The following is a 17,306-nucleotide window of genomic DNA, read 5'->3' as shown; positions in this document are numbered from 1 at the left end:
AGGCAGTCGAGACAAGGGGCTAAACACATGTAGATATTGGATCATGATACTTAGCCCAATATATCTATTTTCTTCCTACCTTTTCCTAGTCCGCTTGGATAGGATAATGGCCGTTCTGTTGTGAGCTTTCCGCGGAAGAAACACGTCACGTGGCGGGATAAGCCCTGAGTCGTCTGTAGAATACGTACGCTCTTACCCTCCACACCTTGCAACTGATGATGTTTAACATCCCAAGACAAGCGTAATTGTGGATAGGAGCATGGAGAGATTTATAAAACCTGGCTTTGTGGGACATAGAGAGTGATATTTTGGTGATATGCCGCATGGGCGGCGCCAGGTTAAGGTTCCGTTTGCAGTACGCCTGCAAGCAAACCAGAAAAGAAGGTTGCTCAAGAGGTGAGGGAAGAAGCGACCTGGTGAAGATTTTTTAAGGAAACTGCAGTCATCAATCAGCAAATACCCGAGCCGACAGTATGAGTTTCATAAAGGCAGGTAAACATGATTGCTCATCCTATTGCAACAACCTGACACCATTTGCTATACAATGAAGAGATTTGTTCTGTTTGAGAACAACTAGACGAAGTTCCCGCAAAGATTTCCAATAGCGACTCACGCAATATGTACACTAATATTGCACAGGGTGATCTTTATCAACCTTCGTAAACGTCTCCTTCTTATACGCCAACTTGAACCCAACACGCTCAACATTTCTCGCACTCCCAGTTCCAGGTCGAGCATTAACAACCGCAGTTGCGATACCAGGCTTTTTCGCCTCCGCCAGCCGTGCCTTCAACAACGCACTCTGAACCCCTCGACCCCGGAACTCAGGAACTGTGCTGTCAATATATAGCTCAGCGACCTTCCCAAAGGGCGTAGTGAGAAAGGCTAGTCCCGCGCTTCCGGCAATCTGCCCGTTGATTTTGGCAAAGTATAGACGTGTGTCGGTGCGGGTGCGGAGAGCCGCGCTTTCGGCGAGAACTTGGAGGAGATCGATTGCGCGGCCGACAGACTTAAACCCGACAACTAAGGACTCGATAAATAAAGGGTTCTAGTCATCAGAGACGGGGCGGATCTCGATGCATTTTTCGTTGACGTCCTCGCCTTCGGTTGCCTCGTAGGTGTCAAGCGGGAGGACATACACGGCCTGCTCTCCCAGCACAGTATACCCCCGTTCTACCAACAGCCCCCTGGCATCCGGATGAGCAAGTTCCGAGAGGCTAATATAAGGCGCTATACCGACATTCGCGAAAATGGTCTCGATGGTACCGATATCTGTTCTTTGGATGGGCCCGTCCATAGCAAGGCCGGCGACGTGATTCAATTTCCACATCCACGAGGGCTTCGTGATTGCCACGACCCCCGTTCCTAAAGGCATTACCGAAAAGCCATTGCCAGGGAGCAGTTGGCTAATCGCGTTGTTCTGCGCTGTTATGAACGCTGCTTCGGCTGCTTCGAGGAGGCGGGCTGTAGTGAGCGGTGTTGGCGCAATTAGGTCGGCAGACATGCTGTTTTTTTTTTTTTTTTCTGAGGTCCAAGGCCTTGGAAACCCCGTCGGAGAGTGGAATTTCAATCTTGTCAATGATAGAACGAGACGTGGTAGTGTTATTTTGCCCTTCATCTCCAAGTGTATGACTCATTGTTGATCGGCCATCCCATCAACGTTTAATTGAACACAAAGTAGTATTTACTAAGCATGACTCAGTTTTAATTACAGCAAACTCTTTTAATCGTGGAAGCTAGGTTGGTCCGGAAGTATTACAGTCGCGCTTCTGCCAAGTCACTCCAACCACATTCTACCTCACATACCCCGTCCAAACCCCAAGGCTTGCCCATTATCATTTTACCGGATTGATATCGCTTTTTCAGGTACAATATTCCGCTCAACAAAGCCGATTTCCTTTTAAAAGAAGTATGGTCTTTAGGCCTTTACTTTGGGACGCCCGGCCTGGAGCTTTCTGCGAATGTCAACGCGCCCAGCCCCGACCTCCACGCGTTAGGATCGAGAGGAAAAGTGATTGTTCTCCTAGCAACTGCTTATATCAATGACAAGGTCTTCAGTTCTATCACCCTGGGTATTAGTGTCAACACCGTCGCCAGCTGTGTTCTGAACGTTGAAGGGGAGCTCGTTTCTTTGTGCTGTTTAGTTATGGCCCACTCGGACGACAAGTCGAGATTAAGGGGCTCGTGTTTGATTGTGCGGGAATTTGGGCGATCGCCAACGATGTAGAGATTATATCCCTGTTATCTTACACACGAACGTCCTTAGAAATAGAGCTATCACCGGCGGACGACGGTGTAGCACAGACGAGCCACTTGTTCTTCGACCGGGATTCCAACATGGAAAGGCTCCGGAACGAACCAAGACATGTTCAAGGAAGTAAGTAGCAGGCAACTCACGAGAACTGCCAGGAGACAGCAGGTTCGGCATCTAGACCGTATCTAGTCTCTTGTCCGCACATAGTACAAGATCGCAGTTGGATGGATCGATTTCAGAATTTGATTGGCATTGTTACTACTTTCCAAGGTCGAAATTGTGATGAAAGGTGTCTTTTGTTAAGTTAATGATTCCTTTGTGGCTTTCATGTCTTGAGATGCCCAATGTGCGGGAGCAGCAGCCGGTTTGTTCTAGCTTTGAACTACAAGAAGAGAACATAAAACACGCATGAATACCTGCACTTGGGAAAACAAAGGTAAATAAAATTCTACCACAAAGCTTTTGTTTCTTTCAGCTCCCTAGAAGGGACTACCATAAGGTCTCATATCTCCCTCAGTTGCAACGTCCTCTAGCCACATCCTAGTCTCACAGCAACGCACCTATCGAAGCCATCTAACCTAATCTCCATTAGACAACCACAAGAATGAGTCCCACAACTTCAACCCCCCAAAAGCTGCCCATGCCCCACGACACAAAGGATCCTAAGACAGATGCAGCCAAGAAGCCTGAAGCAACAAACATGGTCATTGAATCAGACGAAGATGATCTCCCGCCCCTGCGGGAATCACGCATCTCAGCGACTCCAGATGCAGGCCAAACTAGCAAAGGATAAGCAGAAGCTGCGGGAGGTCTTCCGAGGCTCTGAGGAGAGGCGCAGGGAAATTGAGGGTATGATGGATATGGCCGTGGTGGCGAGGGATTGGTTGAAGAAATTTCGAGATGATGGAGAGAATAGGCAGGGAGGTATGGGAATTTATGTGAAGGCGGGAAAGGGCGGTGCTCGAAGGGAGTAAGAGGGATACACATCAATATATAGCCGTCAACAGGAAAGGAGATAGATACAGACCCCAGTCTTAGGCACCGGGGAGTATACTTTGTTTTTGATTAATGGGAAGACAGTTGGAAGTTCTGTTTATTTGTTATTGTGAATGCAGTGAGATTATGCTTTGACATTTATCCATTTTTCGTCTTCGTAGTCGAATAGCAAATGAGCCAACACTGATTCTTGATGATAGTGGGCTGAGCGGGCTATAGGATTACTATCCTGGCGGGCTATTCGGCTTTTGTACTTAGGCGGCACAATCTTCAATGCGGTCGAACTTGTGGCTAGTCTTGAGACTATCATATCCCGCTATGGGAACAATCGAATCGTCCCATGAAATTGAGAGTTCAAGGCAAATTATGAATCTCTGAGCTGAATGTTCTCCAGTTAGGGTTGAGATGGGTCACGAGGAGGGGTCCTTCACTTGCAGGCATCCCCACGTGATGCCCTTCTCTTCTCAGAATCCTGCGCAACCAAAGCAATCCGCCCAAAGGCCCCAGGGAACATGCCAAGGACACAAGCCGGGGCTTGCGCCACGGGGCACGAGACAACCCACCCACGTTGAGGCGTCCGGGGCCCCGATTGGGGAGGAGAACGCCCCGGTGGCTTGGCTTAAGCCGCCAAGAGATGGGCTGCATTGTCCCCTCTGCACGTGGAACAGCTTTGCTTCTGGAGAGGCCTTCTCGAGCTTCCAGAGTCATGCAACCCTGATTGCGGCATGGCCGGGGGCGACATGGCTGAGGTGGGAGATCTAGATAAATGCAGGGCTGATCCGCGTCTTCCAATCCGTCTCGGCGCTGCCTTTCTGTCGCTTCGCCCCTCCTGTTTCGATTTCCCCAGTGTCTGCTGAGTCGTTCGCAATGGTCAGAACAAGCTTCGCCTGGGCATTTCTGCCTGCTCTTGCGACCGCCGCCGTGCTCAAGGGTCGCGAACACAACACGACATTCGACTATGATGCTCTCAGTCTGAGGACCGTCGGCGGCCGCAACACTCTGGTACTTCCCTTCCTCCCTCAATACTCTTGTACTTTATTAATGCCACCAGGAATGGCGCATCTGGCTCGAACAAGACGGCCAACCAATCTCCTTCTGGCACGACGTCCCGCTCTACCCCAACTTAGCCAACAAGCAGATTGTAAACTTTGTCGTCGAGATCCCGCGCGGCGAAAACGGAAAGATCGAGATCCGCCGCCCTGAACCCCTGAATCCAATCTTCCACGACGACCGTAATGACGCCCCGCGCTTCGTCGAGAATGTCTGGCCCTTTGTGACGTATCCGTTCCTGTACGGCTCTATCCCGCAGACGTGGGAGAGCCCGAACTTCAACCATAGCTTCACCAACGAGCCCGGTGATAATGATCCCATGGATCTGTTTGACATCGGTCAGGATGTGGGGTATATTGGGCAGGTTAAGCAGGTTAAGATTCTTGGTGCTCTTGCGCTGAATGATGGAGGTGAGACAGATTGGAAGGTTTTGGCGATTGATGTTAATGATCCGATTGCGCCGCTTGTGGACAGTATGCTTCCCCGTTCGATGTTATAAGGGGCAACCGACTAACTTGCATAGACTTCAAAGACGTCGAGAAGTACCGTCCGGGCCTGATTCAGGCTTACTACGACTGGTTCACTGTACGCCCCTCAATCCCCCCGCTCAACTCCCCACCATTAACAAAAGACCACAGTACTACAAAGTCGCCCGCGGCGACGACCTAATCCCAATCGTCGGAAACCGCTACGTAAACGCCACATATGCCACCTCCAAAGTCGAAGAAAGCCACAGCTTCTGGCTGGGCCTGGTCAAGGGCGCTGTCGACACGAACGAGATCAACTACAACCAGACTTCGCGTCCGGATATCGAGACTAGTTTTGTTTCGAAGTACGACGCCACTCTGGCCTTTGATCTACCTGCAGAGGCTGATGAGAAGCCTGCTGAGCCGAAGCCGGCGCGGTATGATCAGTGGTTTTACCTTGATAAGGATTTCCAGCTTATCGAGGAAAATGTTGTCGACTGAGAATGGCATGTGAAAGGGAAAAACTTGCCATAGATGTAATATAGGACATATGTAGAGGCCGAAATTCCTGGCCGGTCCAAAAAGTCCATACCCTAAACCGAAGTCATAAGCAACGGCTCGTCACTGGGCTACGCAAGATCAAGCCCAGCCCTGCCGTCTCAGACTGTATGGATTATGAATCCCCGAGATTGATCGTCACAGCGCATACTGCAAGTGGGGGCATTTTGTGAGACTCACGACGGCTGGTGGAGTATCAACAGGGCGATCTGCCTTTTCTCCGACGTTTCCATACCCGTTCTCATAGTCAACTCCAGGTTGTGCCGTGGGACGTGCGCGGCTCAATGTAGCTATCTACGTAGGACAAGTACGACGTCGTCAGAAATCGCCCCTGAAGATGATTAAAAACCTTCGTCTCTGGCACGTTTACAAGGGCGTAGAACTACACCTCGCGAGCCTGACGGCCTTCACGATCATCAACAGACCCTACATCTTAATCTGCGCCATGAGATTGAGTATACTTGGCGCCCTAGCAACGCTTCGCCTCACAGTGGTTATAAGCGCAACCGCAACGACAACCGCAACCAGCTCGGCGTTCATCGCCAATACCACCTGCAACCCGTCAACCCTAAACACAACAACCTACCTCTACCCCATAACCCAAGAAAACGCCACAACTTTCGACATCGCGCGCGCCACAAACCGCGGCGTGTGCGACATCAACCGCCAAAACCTCGTGGCAGACGTAACAGTCACTCCAAACGTGGGGCAGCAACTCATCATCCCACCAGAGACCTGCTCACCTGATAACGACCCGTGCCTTCTCCCCGGTATCTCGAAAATAGCAAGAACATGCATAAACAGCGGACCGAGACTGTACTATGCCGTGAACAGTGATACATACGCGCGGATCGCGCAAACGTCTAAATACCACGGTTGCATCGCTGATGGCTACTGTACCCGCGGACCAGGAGGCGGGTGGCAACGAGGCGTTGGAACCGGGAAAGTTCGTGCGAGCCAAATGAGTGTATTGTATAAGGATTTGACGCAGAAGATTGGGACGACTGTTGGGCAGATTATGATGCTTAGTCCGACGTATAATTATTCGAGTCAGGCGTTCTTGAAGGGGGGGAAGTTTCCGCTTGTTAATGTTTTGGTCAATTGTTCTAGAGGTGCGAATGTTACGGCTTTGGATTAGGGTTGGCATGGGAAGCTAGGGTTGGGGAGTGACAGCTGATGAGTTCACTGTGTGGGACTTGTGCTAGTAGGAAGTTGAATATCTATATATGGCGATTCTTGAATAACGTGGAGGCTTGACTATAATACTCTAGGAGAACTCAAATGCCGGCCGTCGCTAACCCCATTACTGAGAAAATCGCATGGTATATTTTACCAGCTTAGATTTGTATGTGTATAGAAGGCCTGGATGGTGTACCCAGGCTGCGGAATAAATGGGAAAGGGAAAAGTGAACATATAGCCTGCAGTGCAGAGCCGGTAATGCCAGTGATAAACGAGAGGCCTCCGCAGAGTGAGCATGTTACCTCGCGTTCGAGCAGGCTGGGATAGCTTGACTGGGAAGACGAAAAGTCACCTTAAGCAAGTTCTGGTATACTGAGAAGAGTCTACATTCAGATATCACAACGGACACCTAGTTCATCTTCGCAAGGCAGGTACATTTAGCTGCTCCGTAAGTTTAATCTCGAGATATCTATGCAATGAAAGGTTGTCCTGTTGACTGATCCCGCAGCCCCCAGCATCCTAAAAGTCCGAGGGCGAAGGAACATGCTGGTACCCCTGATGGGAAGGGGTTAGCCCAGGTGCTCTGACGCGCGCCTTGTGTCTGACATCCCGGACAGCAGCCACGAAATAATGGGCGCGTTCTTGAACTTCAGGATCTTTCATAATCTGTGACGCCCCTACGCGTGGGAGCACAAGTCTGGCGCGTTCGGCTTTGACTAGAAGAGAAACAAGGCAAGTCAGCTGAGAGGAGTTCCGGGTGAGTTATATGGCAGGGAGGGGACGTACACTTGAAGGCCATGCCCAGCCGCTCGTTCATCTGCTTCTCAATGCTGCAGTTTGTGGCGAGGGCAATTGCGAGGACTCTGGTGGGCTTGTAGAACGACGGGGAGACGAATTCGTCGATGAGACGCGAGCTTGCCACCAGCTGGAACGCCTTTTTTGTCTTCACGTCTAGCTCGGGCGATGAATGGTAGTCATCCTCCAATGAATATGAGAGGCAGGATGGGAACTCCAGGCCCATTGCCTCCATGTAGACGTCCGCGTCCCGCATCTGGGCGAGTCGTGACTTGATCCGTTCGAAGGCGTATTCGAGGCCGAGTCCGCTGGGTCCATGTTCGAAGAAGCGGTGGATTTTATTGTGCACTCCTACATTCACTGCATACGAGTCCTTTCCTGGTTACGCGTCCATTCACTGACGCTAGTATTCTGCCACTATTCACTTCTGCCATGGTGGCTCCTTGCGACGTGCTGGGCGGGATCGCCCGCAGGGCTTCCCATCGAGTCTGTGCCCACTGAGAGGAGCACCCGTCCGTTTTGTCCATTGTGCCTCCCACTCATCATCCTGCGCAGAGAAGTGAATCTCCTGGTCATTGATAAACCGGTCCAGAGCTTTCGCTTTTGTATAGATCGAATGGCAAAAGCCCATGTAAGTCGGGTGCTCAAATGCTCCAGACTCGGTGTCTCCGGCGTCTTCAACTTCGATCATATCCTGCAGCAAAGCACTGGCTACAGTGGTGCCGCATGCGCGGCCAATACTCTTATTTAAGGACCACGAGCGAGTCTGTTGGTCAGGACCCGAAGCAGCGATGCCGGCTACATTGATAATGTGTGCTGTAGACAATCTAGGCTGCACCAACCATCCCCCAGAGAAGCAAGACGTCATAAGAAGCGTAATGTTGGTATCTCTCGGAAGCATCCGCTTCAGGAGATCCATGAAAAAAAGATATGGTTTGCCTGGCTTCTTGTCCCCTCCCAACTCGATCTGGAAAGTACCCTTCTGCCCGTGGCCAAATATTAATGTAATTAATGTCTCACTGTTCTTGTGAGCAAGCTTGGCCTGCTCTTGAATAGTCTTCACAAAGCCATCCAGAAGCATCGCAGGGTCTACCACGCGTATGTTGCCGGTATTTGCGATACCCGGCAAAAGGGCGCTGTCCAGTACAACTCTGCGCTCTCCCCGTGGGTTTTCGTGGGCAAGTTCGCCATATTCCTCAACTAGCCCTTCAGGCGATTCGGCCGTTAGCCATATCTGGCTCATGCTATGCGTGTCTTGAACATCACGAAAGAGGATTAGCCTCTGACGCCCCCTGTGCATTCACGGAGCGAGTGGTATCAGTTATGCTTACTGACTGGGTGCAAAAGGTGGTAAAACAGGTAGAAATCACTGAAGAAGAAACCGTCATCCTGGGGAGAGGCGGCTTGATCTCCCCTGTCCGCATCGAAAATGCCGCAGACTGCGACGATCCTGTTGCGGACCGGGACGTCTGGGGGCCGCGATGTCACAAACGCCAGGTCTGTGTATTCGACGGCGGCCTCGGCCTTCCTGTCAACCGGGAAAGCGCTCATGCTGCCCTATGATGGAAGTCCATCGGTAGCGGGCAGAGGTTTGCGGAAATGTTCAGCTACAACGAAAACAACTATACTGCTTGACTGGTTGACCGTGACGCAGCGTGCGACTGATATCCCGTAAGAAACGAGATGGAGAATGGAGATATTATTGAACATGGCGGATCGCCAAAAAGAAGAGATTTTCCGGGGGAATGGCTTGTTATAAGGTGTCAAACATACACTGCAACTGACGGCGGGATGTCACTCCGACACTGACCCACTGACTCACTTAGGGTTTCTGACTGTTACGTTCGAAGTTTAATCATGAAATCTATCACCAGCAGAAGTCACAGAACCTGAATCCTCTCTCTGCACTTACAGAGGAGACCGGAACTGAATTATTGATAGCAAGAGCGACCCGCTGCAGACAGACCACCAGTGGCTTTCCACGAAAGCTCATGGACAGGAACATACTCTACTTGGACTCCACGGGTCTGTAGACTTGCTTAAAGCAATTGCGACGGCAGCTGCAGTTTTCCCTTTTTGCTGCACCTGGCCCCCATTGCCCATTGTGTCCTCCACTTACTGGAACAGGCCCAAGTCGGAGCCACAGGCCTGCCTGGTCGAGCGTTACGCGTCTACTCCGGTGGCTCATACTATATTAGATACCACATATCCTTTGCTAAACTAGGAACAGAAACTGCATTACTAGCTGGATTTGTTATCATGCAGTAACATGCAGTAAAACAATCTATGTGGCACTTATCCCGGCAAACTGATATCAAAGTATTATTCCACTTCAAATACTCATCAACCGTGGTGTTGCTTGCTATCCCAACCTGAAGGACAGGAGAAACCCGTGTTTTGTTAATCAAAGCAAGCTTAAGAGAAGGGCCCCTTATTTGAGTAACGGGGCGCAGAATGGAAGAGCCCTAATATATGTATACGTGAACTGTAGGGCAAGGTTTAATAATAGGGATAATAAGAAATGAGGGTAAAGTCTAACGGGTTGCAATATATGAAGAGGTATGGATTAATAAAATAGGAAATAGCACGTGGTCTTTGTTCTCCAGTGACCATTATAGAAATGACCTTCAATCAATGCAGGGTTAATGAGTGCGAAGTTACTCTATTTGAGATCTGCAGGCTTGAAGTTCTCCTACCTCTCTACCATTACCTATAATAGTAGGCATAAGCCCCTTACCTCTAATACTGGCACTCTATCCAACCAAAGCAGAGGCCAGGTAACTATGGCTACTATATCAAAGTATTAGTACGCTATGCCCTAATAAATCATAGAATCATGAAGAAAAGATTTAATATACCCTTAATTCTAGAACATACATTAGTTAACTACTTCATACGTTATGATAGATATGAATAATTAAATAAACCAAGCATAGATTAAGCTTCGGGGCTCGGGTGTAGTTTAATCCAAATTCTCTACTAACAAGTGCCAAAGCCATTTCTACGCAACTCTATATAGAGCAATCTCTCTAGACGGAGAAACCTGCCAGCTCACCGAATCCAACGTAGGGACAGGGTGTCTGGCACTGGGAGCTTTGGAGGCTATGTCAAAGAGCGTTCACTGACCCTTATTCCAGGCCGTGCTCGGTTGCTCGTATAAACGCGATTGTACAACATGCTGATCGGTCCGTCAGGTATATCCCTGTCACAGTGACACCCTCTGAACGTCTAGGATCACCGTCTGTTGTCTGTTCCGTAACCATCCAACATCAGTACAAGGACTCGCTGACCAAAATCAGAATGCGCCCGAAAGGCTGCCAGTGACCGACCAAGAACATCGCGCAGGGGTGTACGGCCATACATGAACCCTTAGATAGTCCCAAATAAGCCGTCGCTAGTAGCCGTGGAACGCCGATGAAGCTATTGCAGTAGATGCACAATCTTACCAACAGGCCGAGGTATGAAATCCACAGAGTCATCGAACCATTCTCTGCAAATGCGGCGCGCAAGCTGTATACCATCAGGCGAGTCTACTTGAGAATTGTGGGCCAGAGAAATACTATGTTCCTGTCACTTTTTTTTTTTTTCGAGGAGTGGTCTGCAGGGCAGCGGGTTGCTCTTACTCTGGAGGATGCACGACAGGAAACTACCCAACACCACTTCTATTCTGCTTATCTCTGATAGTACTTTCTGGCTTTGTGATTGCTATAGGTGATGGACCTTGATTTACCAAGGTACGTGACACTCATATGGATATATTATATTGACCACCTGGAACCGAAGCGCACTGGCGTTGTACACATTGGGTCCAGAGTAGAGCGGACTCACTTGATGTTGCTTGGAACTTTCCTTGGGATGTCGATATCCCAGACCTTGTAGATTTGCTTATGAAATGATAGGGCACTTGGTCGGCTCGTTATGAACTAGCCTTATATGCATCTTGCCTGAAGGGCATCTTCATGGTGTGCTCGGTACATGTGGCATGCTTTCCCCATTCTCGTTCTCAACGAATATTTCATTTGTGGCTATAAACGCCCTGGGCAAATCGCTCTTCGACTGTATCCCACCACTAGTCAAAGGCAACAGACACAAACCTCAACATGCTTTTTTCCCTCTGTTTGAAGTTTTTCTTCAGGTCCGTCCAGATCCATCCCGGCAACATCGCCCTGGGGCAGATTCCGCGACATACCCGCAACATGTCACATGGATGTTGCATCGCGGAAGACACGATTCAAAGCCTCCAGGCTGCGCCCCATAGTTTCCGGGTAGAAGAGGTAAACAGAGACAGGGATGCATGGTGAGATGACGGCATAGACAATGTAGCACCATGAGCGTGAACCCTGATACCTGCAGAAACACGACGCTCGGGAACACGAGGTCTCCCAGCACCAGGAATTTGGATCAATCCCTGCAGTCACCTGGCTCAGACTGGGTAGATATAGACGGTATTATTCGGAGCTTTCTACAAGAGACCGATAGTCGCGGTGCTAGACTACCAGATCATCAGGCAGACAATATTTCTGCTCCCGTTCCCGGAGGAGCGTGGATGGCGGAGCAACAGAATAACCCTCCTCGGCCGTCAATTATCGGCGGCAACGTTATAGTCGCAGGCCAATGCTCCCTGCGCTCGCATAACGCAGCTAATGTGATTCCTCAGCCTGAAGCAGCTGGCGGGGCGTATCATGGTCAGCATGGTTGGGGACGATCAAGTACCGAGTCTGTGTCCCTCGAGGATCCGCTGTTCGATTTCAATGGCTCTGCAATGGATAACTTCCCGTTCGCAACCTGGTGATCGCGATGCTCCCCCACCCGCAGAAGCAAACTTGATGTTGGGTGGGCGTATTCACAAAGCGTACCCGTCACCCCGTCATCCCGCTGTTCCCGCGGGAGCACTTGCCGTCCCGAGCACCACCAGCCCACGACCTCATTATGAAAGCCGCCCGTTGGGATGTTATTATAACATTGCCGTTGCCCTGCCGCTGGTCCAGGAATGGCGCATTATATAGTTCCACTATACGCCATTGCTGTGAGATTAGCAAGTTAGTGCCTCGGCTTTTCACAAGAACACTCGGTATCCAAGCCCAGACTGACCCAGTAAAGACTATAGACGGCATAATCTTTGAAGTGCCTCTCGCCTACAGAAGAACACCCAAATATGACCGATCCAGTCCTCTCAGAACGGGTATTGAGCAAATCACAAGCACGCGGGCGACTTGAACGCCATGTCCTCCCATGCGTCCTCATGCGCGCTGGGACTTCGAAGGGAATTTTCCTGCACTAAAAGGATTTACCGGTAGCTCCAAATGACTGGGCGCCTCACCTGATCTCGGCGCTGGGTTCAAAAGGAAATGACCCTCGACAGATTGACGGCGTTGGCGGCGGAACGTCGACGACATCCAAGGTTGCCGTACTCCGCCGCTCCGAGAGGCCCGACGCAGATGTCGACTGGACTTTTGTTCAGGTAGCAGTCGGTAAAAAATTCGATAGACCTTACTGGCACTTGCGGTAATGTGGCCTCGAGTGTCGCACCGTTTGCTATCCAGGATGGACTTGTCAAGCCTCAACCGGGACAGACCAAAGTATGCTTCTTCAGCAACAGACACTCCGCGTGGAACCGGGCTCGCTCATGCTCGGCCAGGGCCCCTTCGACGTACGCGTGACGCTGATTGACTCGGCGAACCCTTTCGTCCTCATCGATACAACATCCATCTCAGCTACCTCTCCTAGGCACGATTCCCTCTGACCATGCCCAGAACGCCCTGGTAGAGTCCATTCGCCGTGCCGGTGCTGTGGCGATGGGACTTGCTACGGACGTCGAATCGGCAGGTAAAACCCGCAGGACACCCAAGGCTGCGCTCGTATACCGGCCTAGCTCAGTGCACAATGGATACCAGAATGGAAGTGTGAGCAGCACTAGTCGACCAGATATCCGCGTTCAGGCATACTCGATGGGACTACCCCATCCTAGCCTACAGCTTACAGGGGCGGTGACTGTGGCCGTCGCACTTAGTTACCCTGCGTCTCCTTGTCACCACTGTACCAATGACCATCGATTTGTTGCTACAATGAGTGCGGAGTGCTTTGTTCAAATACCGCAGGCTTCAGTCCCTACCTCTGCATCGTAGGTAGAAAAGCCCCAGCTCCGACGACGGCGCTCCATTCAGCCAATCGGAGGTCAGATGCTGTGCCCTGGACAATTGTGAGGTTCGAAAAGGAAGACAAGACACCTTCGACTCCAGGAACTATGTCAGGCAACTATCCAATGCCCCACCACGAACACGAGCGATTGAATCAGCCATGCACAGATTAGGGCCCGGGGCCCGGGAGTGGCGCAATCTGACGATTTCTCCACGGACGAGGAGCAGCGCCATTTCTAAGCAACTCCACTCTCGTCACGGTGGCAGAGTTAGGGCTGCCGAGACTTGTATAAATTTATCGTGGCAACCATAAACAACGTACGGAGTAAAAGAATCAAAGAAGATAGAAAAACATATACAGTCCAGAACAGTGGCAGTATAAACCATTGCATTGCTTTAGGGAATGAACAGGCTTGGTAGTGGCGGCGGTGGTGGTGCCTAGGTACCGAATACAAACCACAGAATACTTACTCTACAAAACTAAAAGCTCCACTCCGCATATCATCACCGCCGGGGCAAGGTGCGCTTGAAATTATCCTTTTCCTTCACGACCAACGGAACGTGCTGACTTTCCCAGTCCCATCCCCCTCGTCGGTGGCTGCGGGATCAGGCCCATCGTCCTCGTGGGGTGCAGGGTACTTATTTTGTCCGAAACGACGTAGGGCCCTTCCCGTTTTCTCATTGCGCGGGTGCTCAGATTCAAAGCTCCTAAAATAAGGGTCGGCTCGGTTCTGGTCAATGGTGGGATTGCCATGGTCAGCGTACCGCGCTGTTTCCTCGAGGGCAGGCGAGATATAACCAGAGCCCCGGACATCGTTGAAGGGGTTGCACTCAATATAGCGGCCTTCTGTCCAGGTAAAGTACTTGGCCTTGCATTTGGGGCACTTGCTGACATGCTTGGGGTGGCGCCGGCAGTGGAGGGCCACAGTCGTCGTTGCACACCGGGCACCACTTCTGAGGGTGCTCTATGGGTTCGACGAGTAGTGGCTGTGGAATGTTGTCCATCGAGGCAGTTCACAGTCAGTCAAGTCCAGGATTGGGCGAGGCGGCCTTTAAGTACATACGGCCAGTTAGCTTTCGATGAACGGTCTTTGTGGCCTCGTCTTGATACGATGAAAAACGCTACTACGTTGTGTGTTCCACGAACTAAAAGCTAGCTAGAAGACTACTTGGCGGAACTGAAATTATTGATTTTTCTATGCTTTATGACAAGGTGTAATCCAAAGAAACGACAAAGTTATATGCCGATCCAACATTCATTCTTAAACTGCTTCGCTTCTGGGAACAGGTCCATGATCTCTTCCAGCTTTGTCAGATATGCAACAGTACCATGGAATCGTCTGCGTAACTTCTCCTTATCCTCCCTGAGGACCTCCAGATCCTCCGACTCGGCGCAGGCCTTCCGGTGAAAGGCCTGGTTGCGGTGCGAATAGGTCTGCAACGCAAGGTATGCCGCGTCCAGTGAAATTTCTGGACCTCCATAACTCCTTATCAAGTCAAGAGCTTCCCTGAGCCCAGATTCCGCATCCATCCTTACCTTTCGTCGGTTGGGAGCCGTGCTGGTGAGTGCGTCCCAAAATATGGTCACTCTTCTGCGGCTCCTGCGACACCTGCCGAGCTTTTTCAATGCCTTGAGGATACAGTTCCATATGATCGCCGCATAGTCACCCATGACCGCCAGCTCTGGTTCTGACAACCTGCCACTTGCTATTGGCATTGTTGGTAAGTCCAGGCCAACGTGGGCGGCTTGGGCCTTGAGTTTCGATATGGAACTGCTCCATGACCTGTCAATGCTTATGTTCATTAATTCGTCGATTCCCCGAGTAAGCTGCTTTTTGTGCGGGTGGCTTGCTCCAGCTGAACTTGTTGAGGGTACGGGGCCGAGATTGGGAGGTTCTAGGAGACCGGGAGCTGAAGCTGGTGCTGGTGCTGGGAGCGCTGATGTGGAGCTACTATTCTTGTCCGAGTGGTGGTCGCCAGAGCTCTCCTGGCTACGCGTGGTCTTCTCGGGCGGCTTGCGAAGGTGTCCAGGGAGGATGCTCCGGTTTGTGGGATCGATAACAGCACCAATGGTTGCTGCATCTTCTGCAGCGAATTCGAATTCCGAGGATATGGAGCCCTGAGATTTGCCTCGTCGCCGGGTAGAAAACCCCATCTTAGATACGTAGATACTGAAGTGGCTGGAGGAGGGTATGGGTATGATGGCACAACTGGGAGTTTCTTGAAGAGAGGAGAAACTGGGGAGGGCCAGTTTAGAGTTCTATCACGACCTCCCAAGGTCTGAAAGCCATGAGCTTCTTGTCGTGATTATTCATTGTCCCCTCTTTCTTTGAAAAGTGGGAACCATGTTCCCTCCGTGCAGCCATGTCCCCTTTGGTTATGACAGCCACCAGCGCACCCCCCTGTTCTGGCATGGGAAGTATCTGATGTGCAATAAAATGAACTATATATGGTCTCTTCTCATATGGACTTGTTAAAGGCGGTTTAGGTATAGTAGGGTGCTTTAAGGCTGTGGGGGGTCTTGAGCTATCAATCCAGCAAGCTTGCACGGCATTCAAGCACAGTGCCAAGCTCAGTGTGAAAGAACTGCTATTCTAGAAAGCACTACTTTCTCTGCACACCTCAAGTATCACCTTTTAGAGAGTTCCATGCTCTAGACCTTTGTTAGTAGTCAAGTAAACAGACACAGTTATTCAATATGTAGTGACCTAGTAGTAGGAAGAGGCAAAGCGTAGAAGTACATCGACTGCCCCAAGCGTCCAACCGAAACCAATTAAGGGCGACCTGCCCCTGTAGCTAGCAGATACTGAATGTGTGTACTACATCGTGCGATCTCGCTCGAATGTTCCCAACAATGTAAAGATATAATTACTTGGCCAGACAACGCCTCCCATGTATCGAATCTCGAGGCAATGTCGCTCGATGCTAAATTTCCCGAGGTAGAAATTCCAGATAATGCTTATGTATTCTTTTTAGTTACTCGCTCTGTGATTTGCCAATAGAAAGATTCTAGACTCTTGATTTCAGCAGCTACACACGCATCTCTTCGCTATTCTTCAGCCGCTACTTTGGCCGAGCTATGCAGGTAGACCGTAGACCGGTGCCACTTCATAGCCAAAAACGACGTCCGTCTTAGTCCAGCCGTAGCAAAACTTGGATTCAGCATCTGGATACCGATTCGGGAATTTCATTCAGGTTACCTCATGAGTGACCTACAGCAGGGAAGAGTCTAAGCGTAGGAGCAGATTGACGGCCCAGAGTCTCTACAATGCGCATGGCAGAGTCCATCTTATATCTCTGGCAAACTCACACCTACGCCCCATGCCACCCCGCAGCAGCCCAGTCAAGAATGACATGCCCCTATAGCAAGCGCACACTGCAGCACACTCCGCTATTGCGTCCTGATGGTGATTCCCGCCTCAGCGACCTGGTCGTCACTTACCACAAAACCCAAGCCCTATCGCAGGGCAAGTGCGAAACCCATCGTCCACCGAGAAACGGACATCTCTGACCGGGTGTATTTGAGATGTACTGATGGCGATCTTGCTCCTCAGGTATGTGCACCGGTTCTGCACTACAGTCTTCGTGGGCGTCATGGCGGACGGTGCGTTAAGGGCTGACGACTGGGAAACGCCTATAGTCGCCTTGGACCCGCGCAAGTCGGGCAGTATAGGACAGTGCAAGGTAGAGCTGAACAGGAAGCATTCCGCTGATGGCGATGTCCATGCACCTGTCGTCGCTGCCATTGTCGAGCCGGTTGTGAGCTGCTGCGCTCCAGCAGGTTACAGGTCAGGTGGCACCGTTCTAGGGGTGAGACGCCGCGCTAGCCGATCACCTGACTAATATTACGGCTTCCGACGCTAATTGTA

At 50.8% G+C, this 17,306-nt stretch overlaps 6 protein-coding genes across 6 annotated transcripts; 3 read left to right on the top strand and 3 right to left on the bottom strand.

Annotated features, from left to right (window-relative positions):
- Positions 1 to 1,003: 1,003 nt before the first annotated feature.
- Positions 1,004 to 1,490, bottom strand: BDV17DRAFT_268550 (uncharacterized protein). The gene has a single exon (XM_073758469.1). The coding sequence runs from the start codon at positions 1,373 to 1,375 to the stop codon at positions 1,049 to 1,051; it is 327 nt and encodes a 108-aa protein (XP_073613605.1). The 5' UTR covers positions 1,376 to 1,490; the 3' UTR covers positions 1,004 to 1,048.
- A 2,573-nt stretch (positions 1,491 to 4,063) lies between these two features.
- BDV17DRAFT_299370 (inorganic pyrophosphatase) lies at positions 4,064 to 5,268 on the top strand (the record flags this gene model as incomplete). The annotated part of the gene is made up of 4 exons (XM_073763855.1): positions 4,064 to 4,252; positions 4,302 to 4,773; positions 4,824 to 4,885; positions 4,939 to 5,268. Exons 1-4 carry the CDS (start codon positions 4,118 to 4,120, stop codon positions 5,266 to 5,268), a joined length of 999 nt encoding a protein of 332 aa, XP_073613604.1. The 5' UTR covers positions 4,064 to 4,117.
- A 394-nt stretch (positions 5,269 to 5,662) lies between these two features.
- BDV17DRAFT_293118 (uncharacterized protein) lies at positions 5,663 to 6,463 on the top strand (the record flags this gene model as incomplete). Its single annotated transcript, XM_073762525.1, has 1 exon — positions 5,663 to 6,463. One exon carries the CDS (start codon positions 5,663 to 5,665, stop codon positions 6,461 to 6,463), a length of 801 nt encoding a protein of 266 aa, XP_073613603.1.
- Positions 6,464 to 7,024: 561 nt separating this feature from the next.
- On the bottom strand, positions 7,025 to 8,851 carry BDV17DRAFT_293117 (uncharacterized protein; the record flags this gene model as incomplete). Its single annotated transcript, XM_073762524.1, has 5 exons — positions 7,025 to 7,060; positions 7,112 to 7,221; positions 7,292 to 7,678; positions 7,799 to 8,554; positions 8,632 to 8,851. 5 exons carry the CDS (start codon positions 8,849 to 8,851, stop codon positions 7,025 to 7,027), a joined length of 1,509 nt encoding a protein of 502 aa, XP_073613602.1.
- Positions 8,852 to 11,627: 2,776 nt separating this feature from the next.
- BDV17DRAFT_293116 (uncharacterized protein) lies at positions 11,628 to 12,092 on the top strand (the record flags this gene model as incomplete). The annotated part of the gene is made up of 1 exon (XM_073762523.1): positions 11,628 to 12,092. One exon carries the CDS (start codon positions 11,628 to 11,630, stop codon positions 12,090 to 12,092), a length of 465 nt encoding a protein of 154 aa, XP_073613601.1.
- A 2,582-nt stretch (positions 12,093 to 14,674) lies between these two features.
- On the bottom strand, positions 14,675 to 15,592 carry BDV17DRAFT_293115 (uncharacterized protein; the record flags this gene model as incomplete). The annotated part of the gene is made up of 1 exon (XM_073762522.1): positions 14,675 to 15,592. One exon carries the CDS (start codon positions 15,590 to 15,592, stop codon positions 14,675 to 14,677), a length of 918 nt encoding a protein of 305 aa, XP_073613600.1.
- Between the last annotated feature and the right edge of the window lie 1,714 nt (positions 15,593 to 17,306).

The sequence above is a fragment of the Aspergillus undulatus genome (genome assembly GCF_047715775.1).
Source record: "Aspergillus undulatus strain CBS 261.88 unplaced genomic scaffold BDV17scaffold_39, whole genome shotgun sequence".
Lineage (NCBI taxonomy): Eukaryota > Fungi > Ascomycota > Eurotiomycetes > Eurotiales > Aspergillaceae > Aspergillus > Aspergillus undulatus.
The sequence above is the reverse complement of the archived record's forward strand: the minus strand, read 5'-3'. Positions and strand labels throughout refer to the sequence as shown.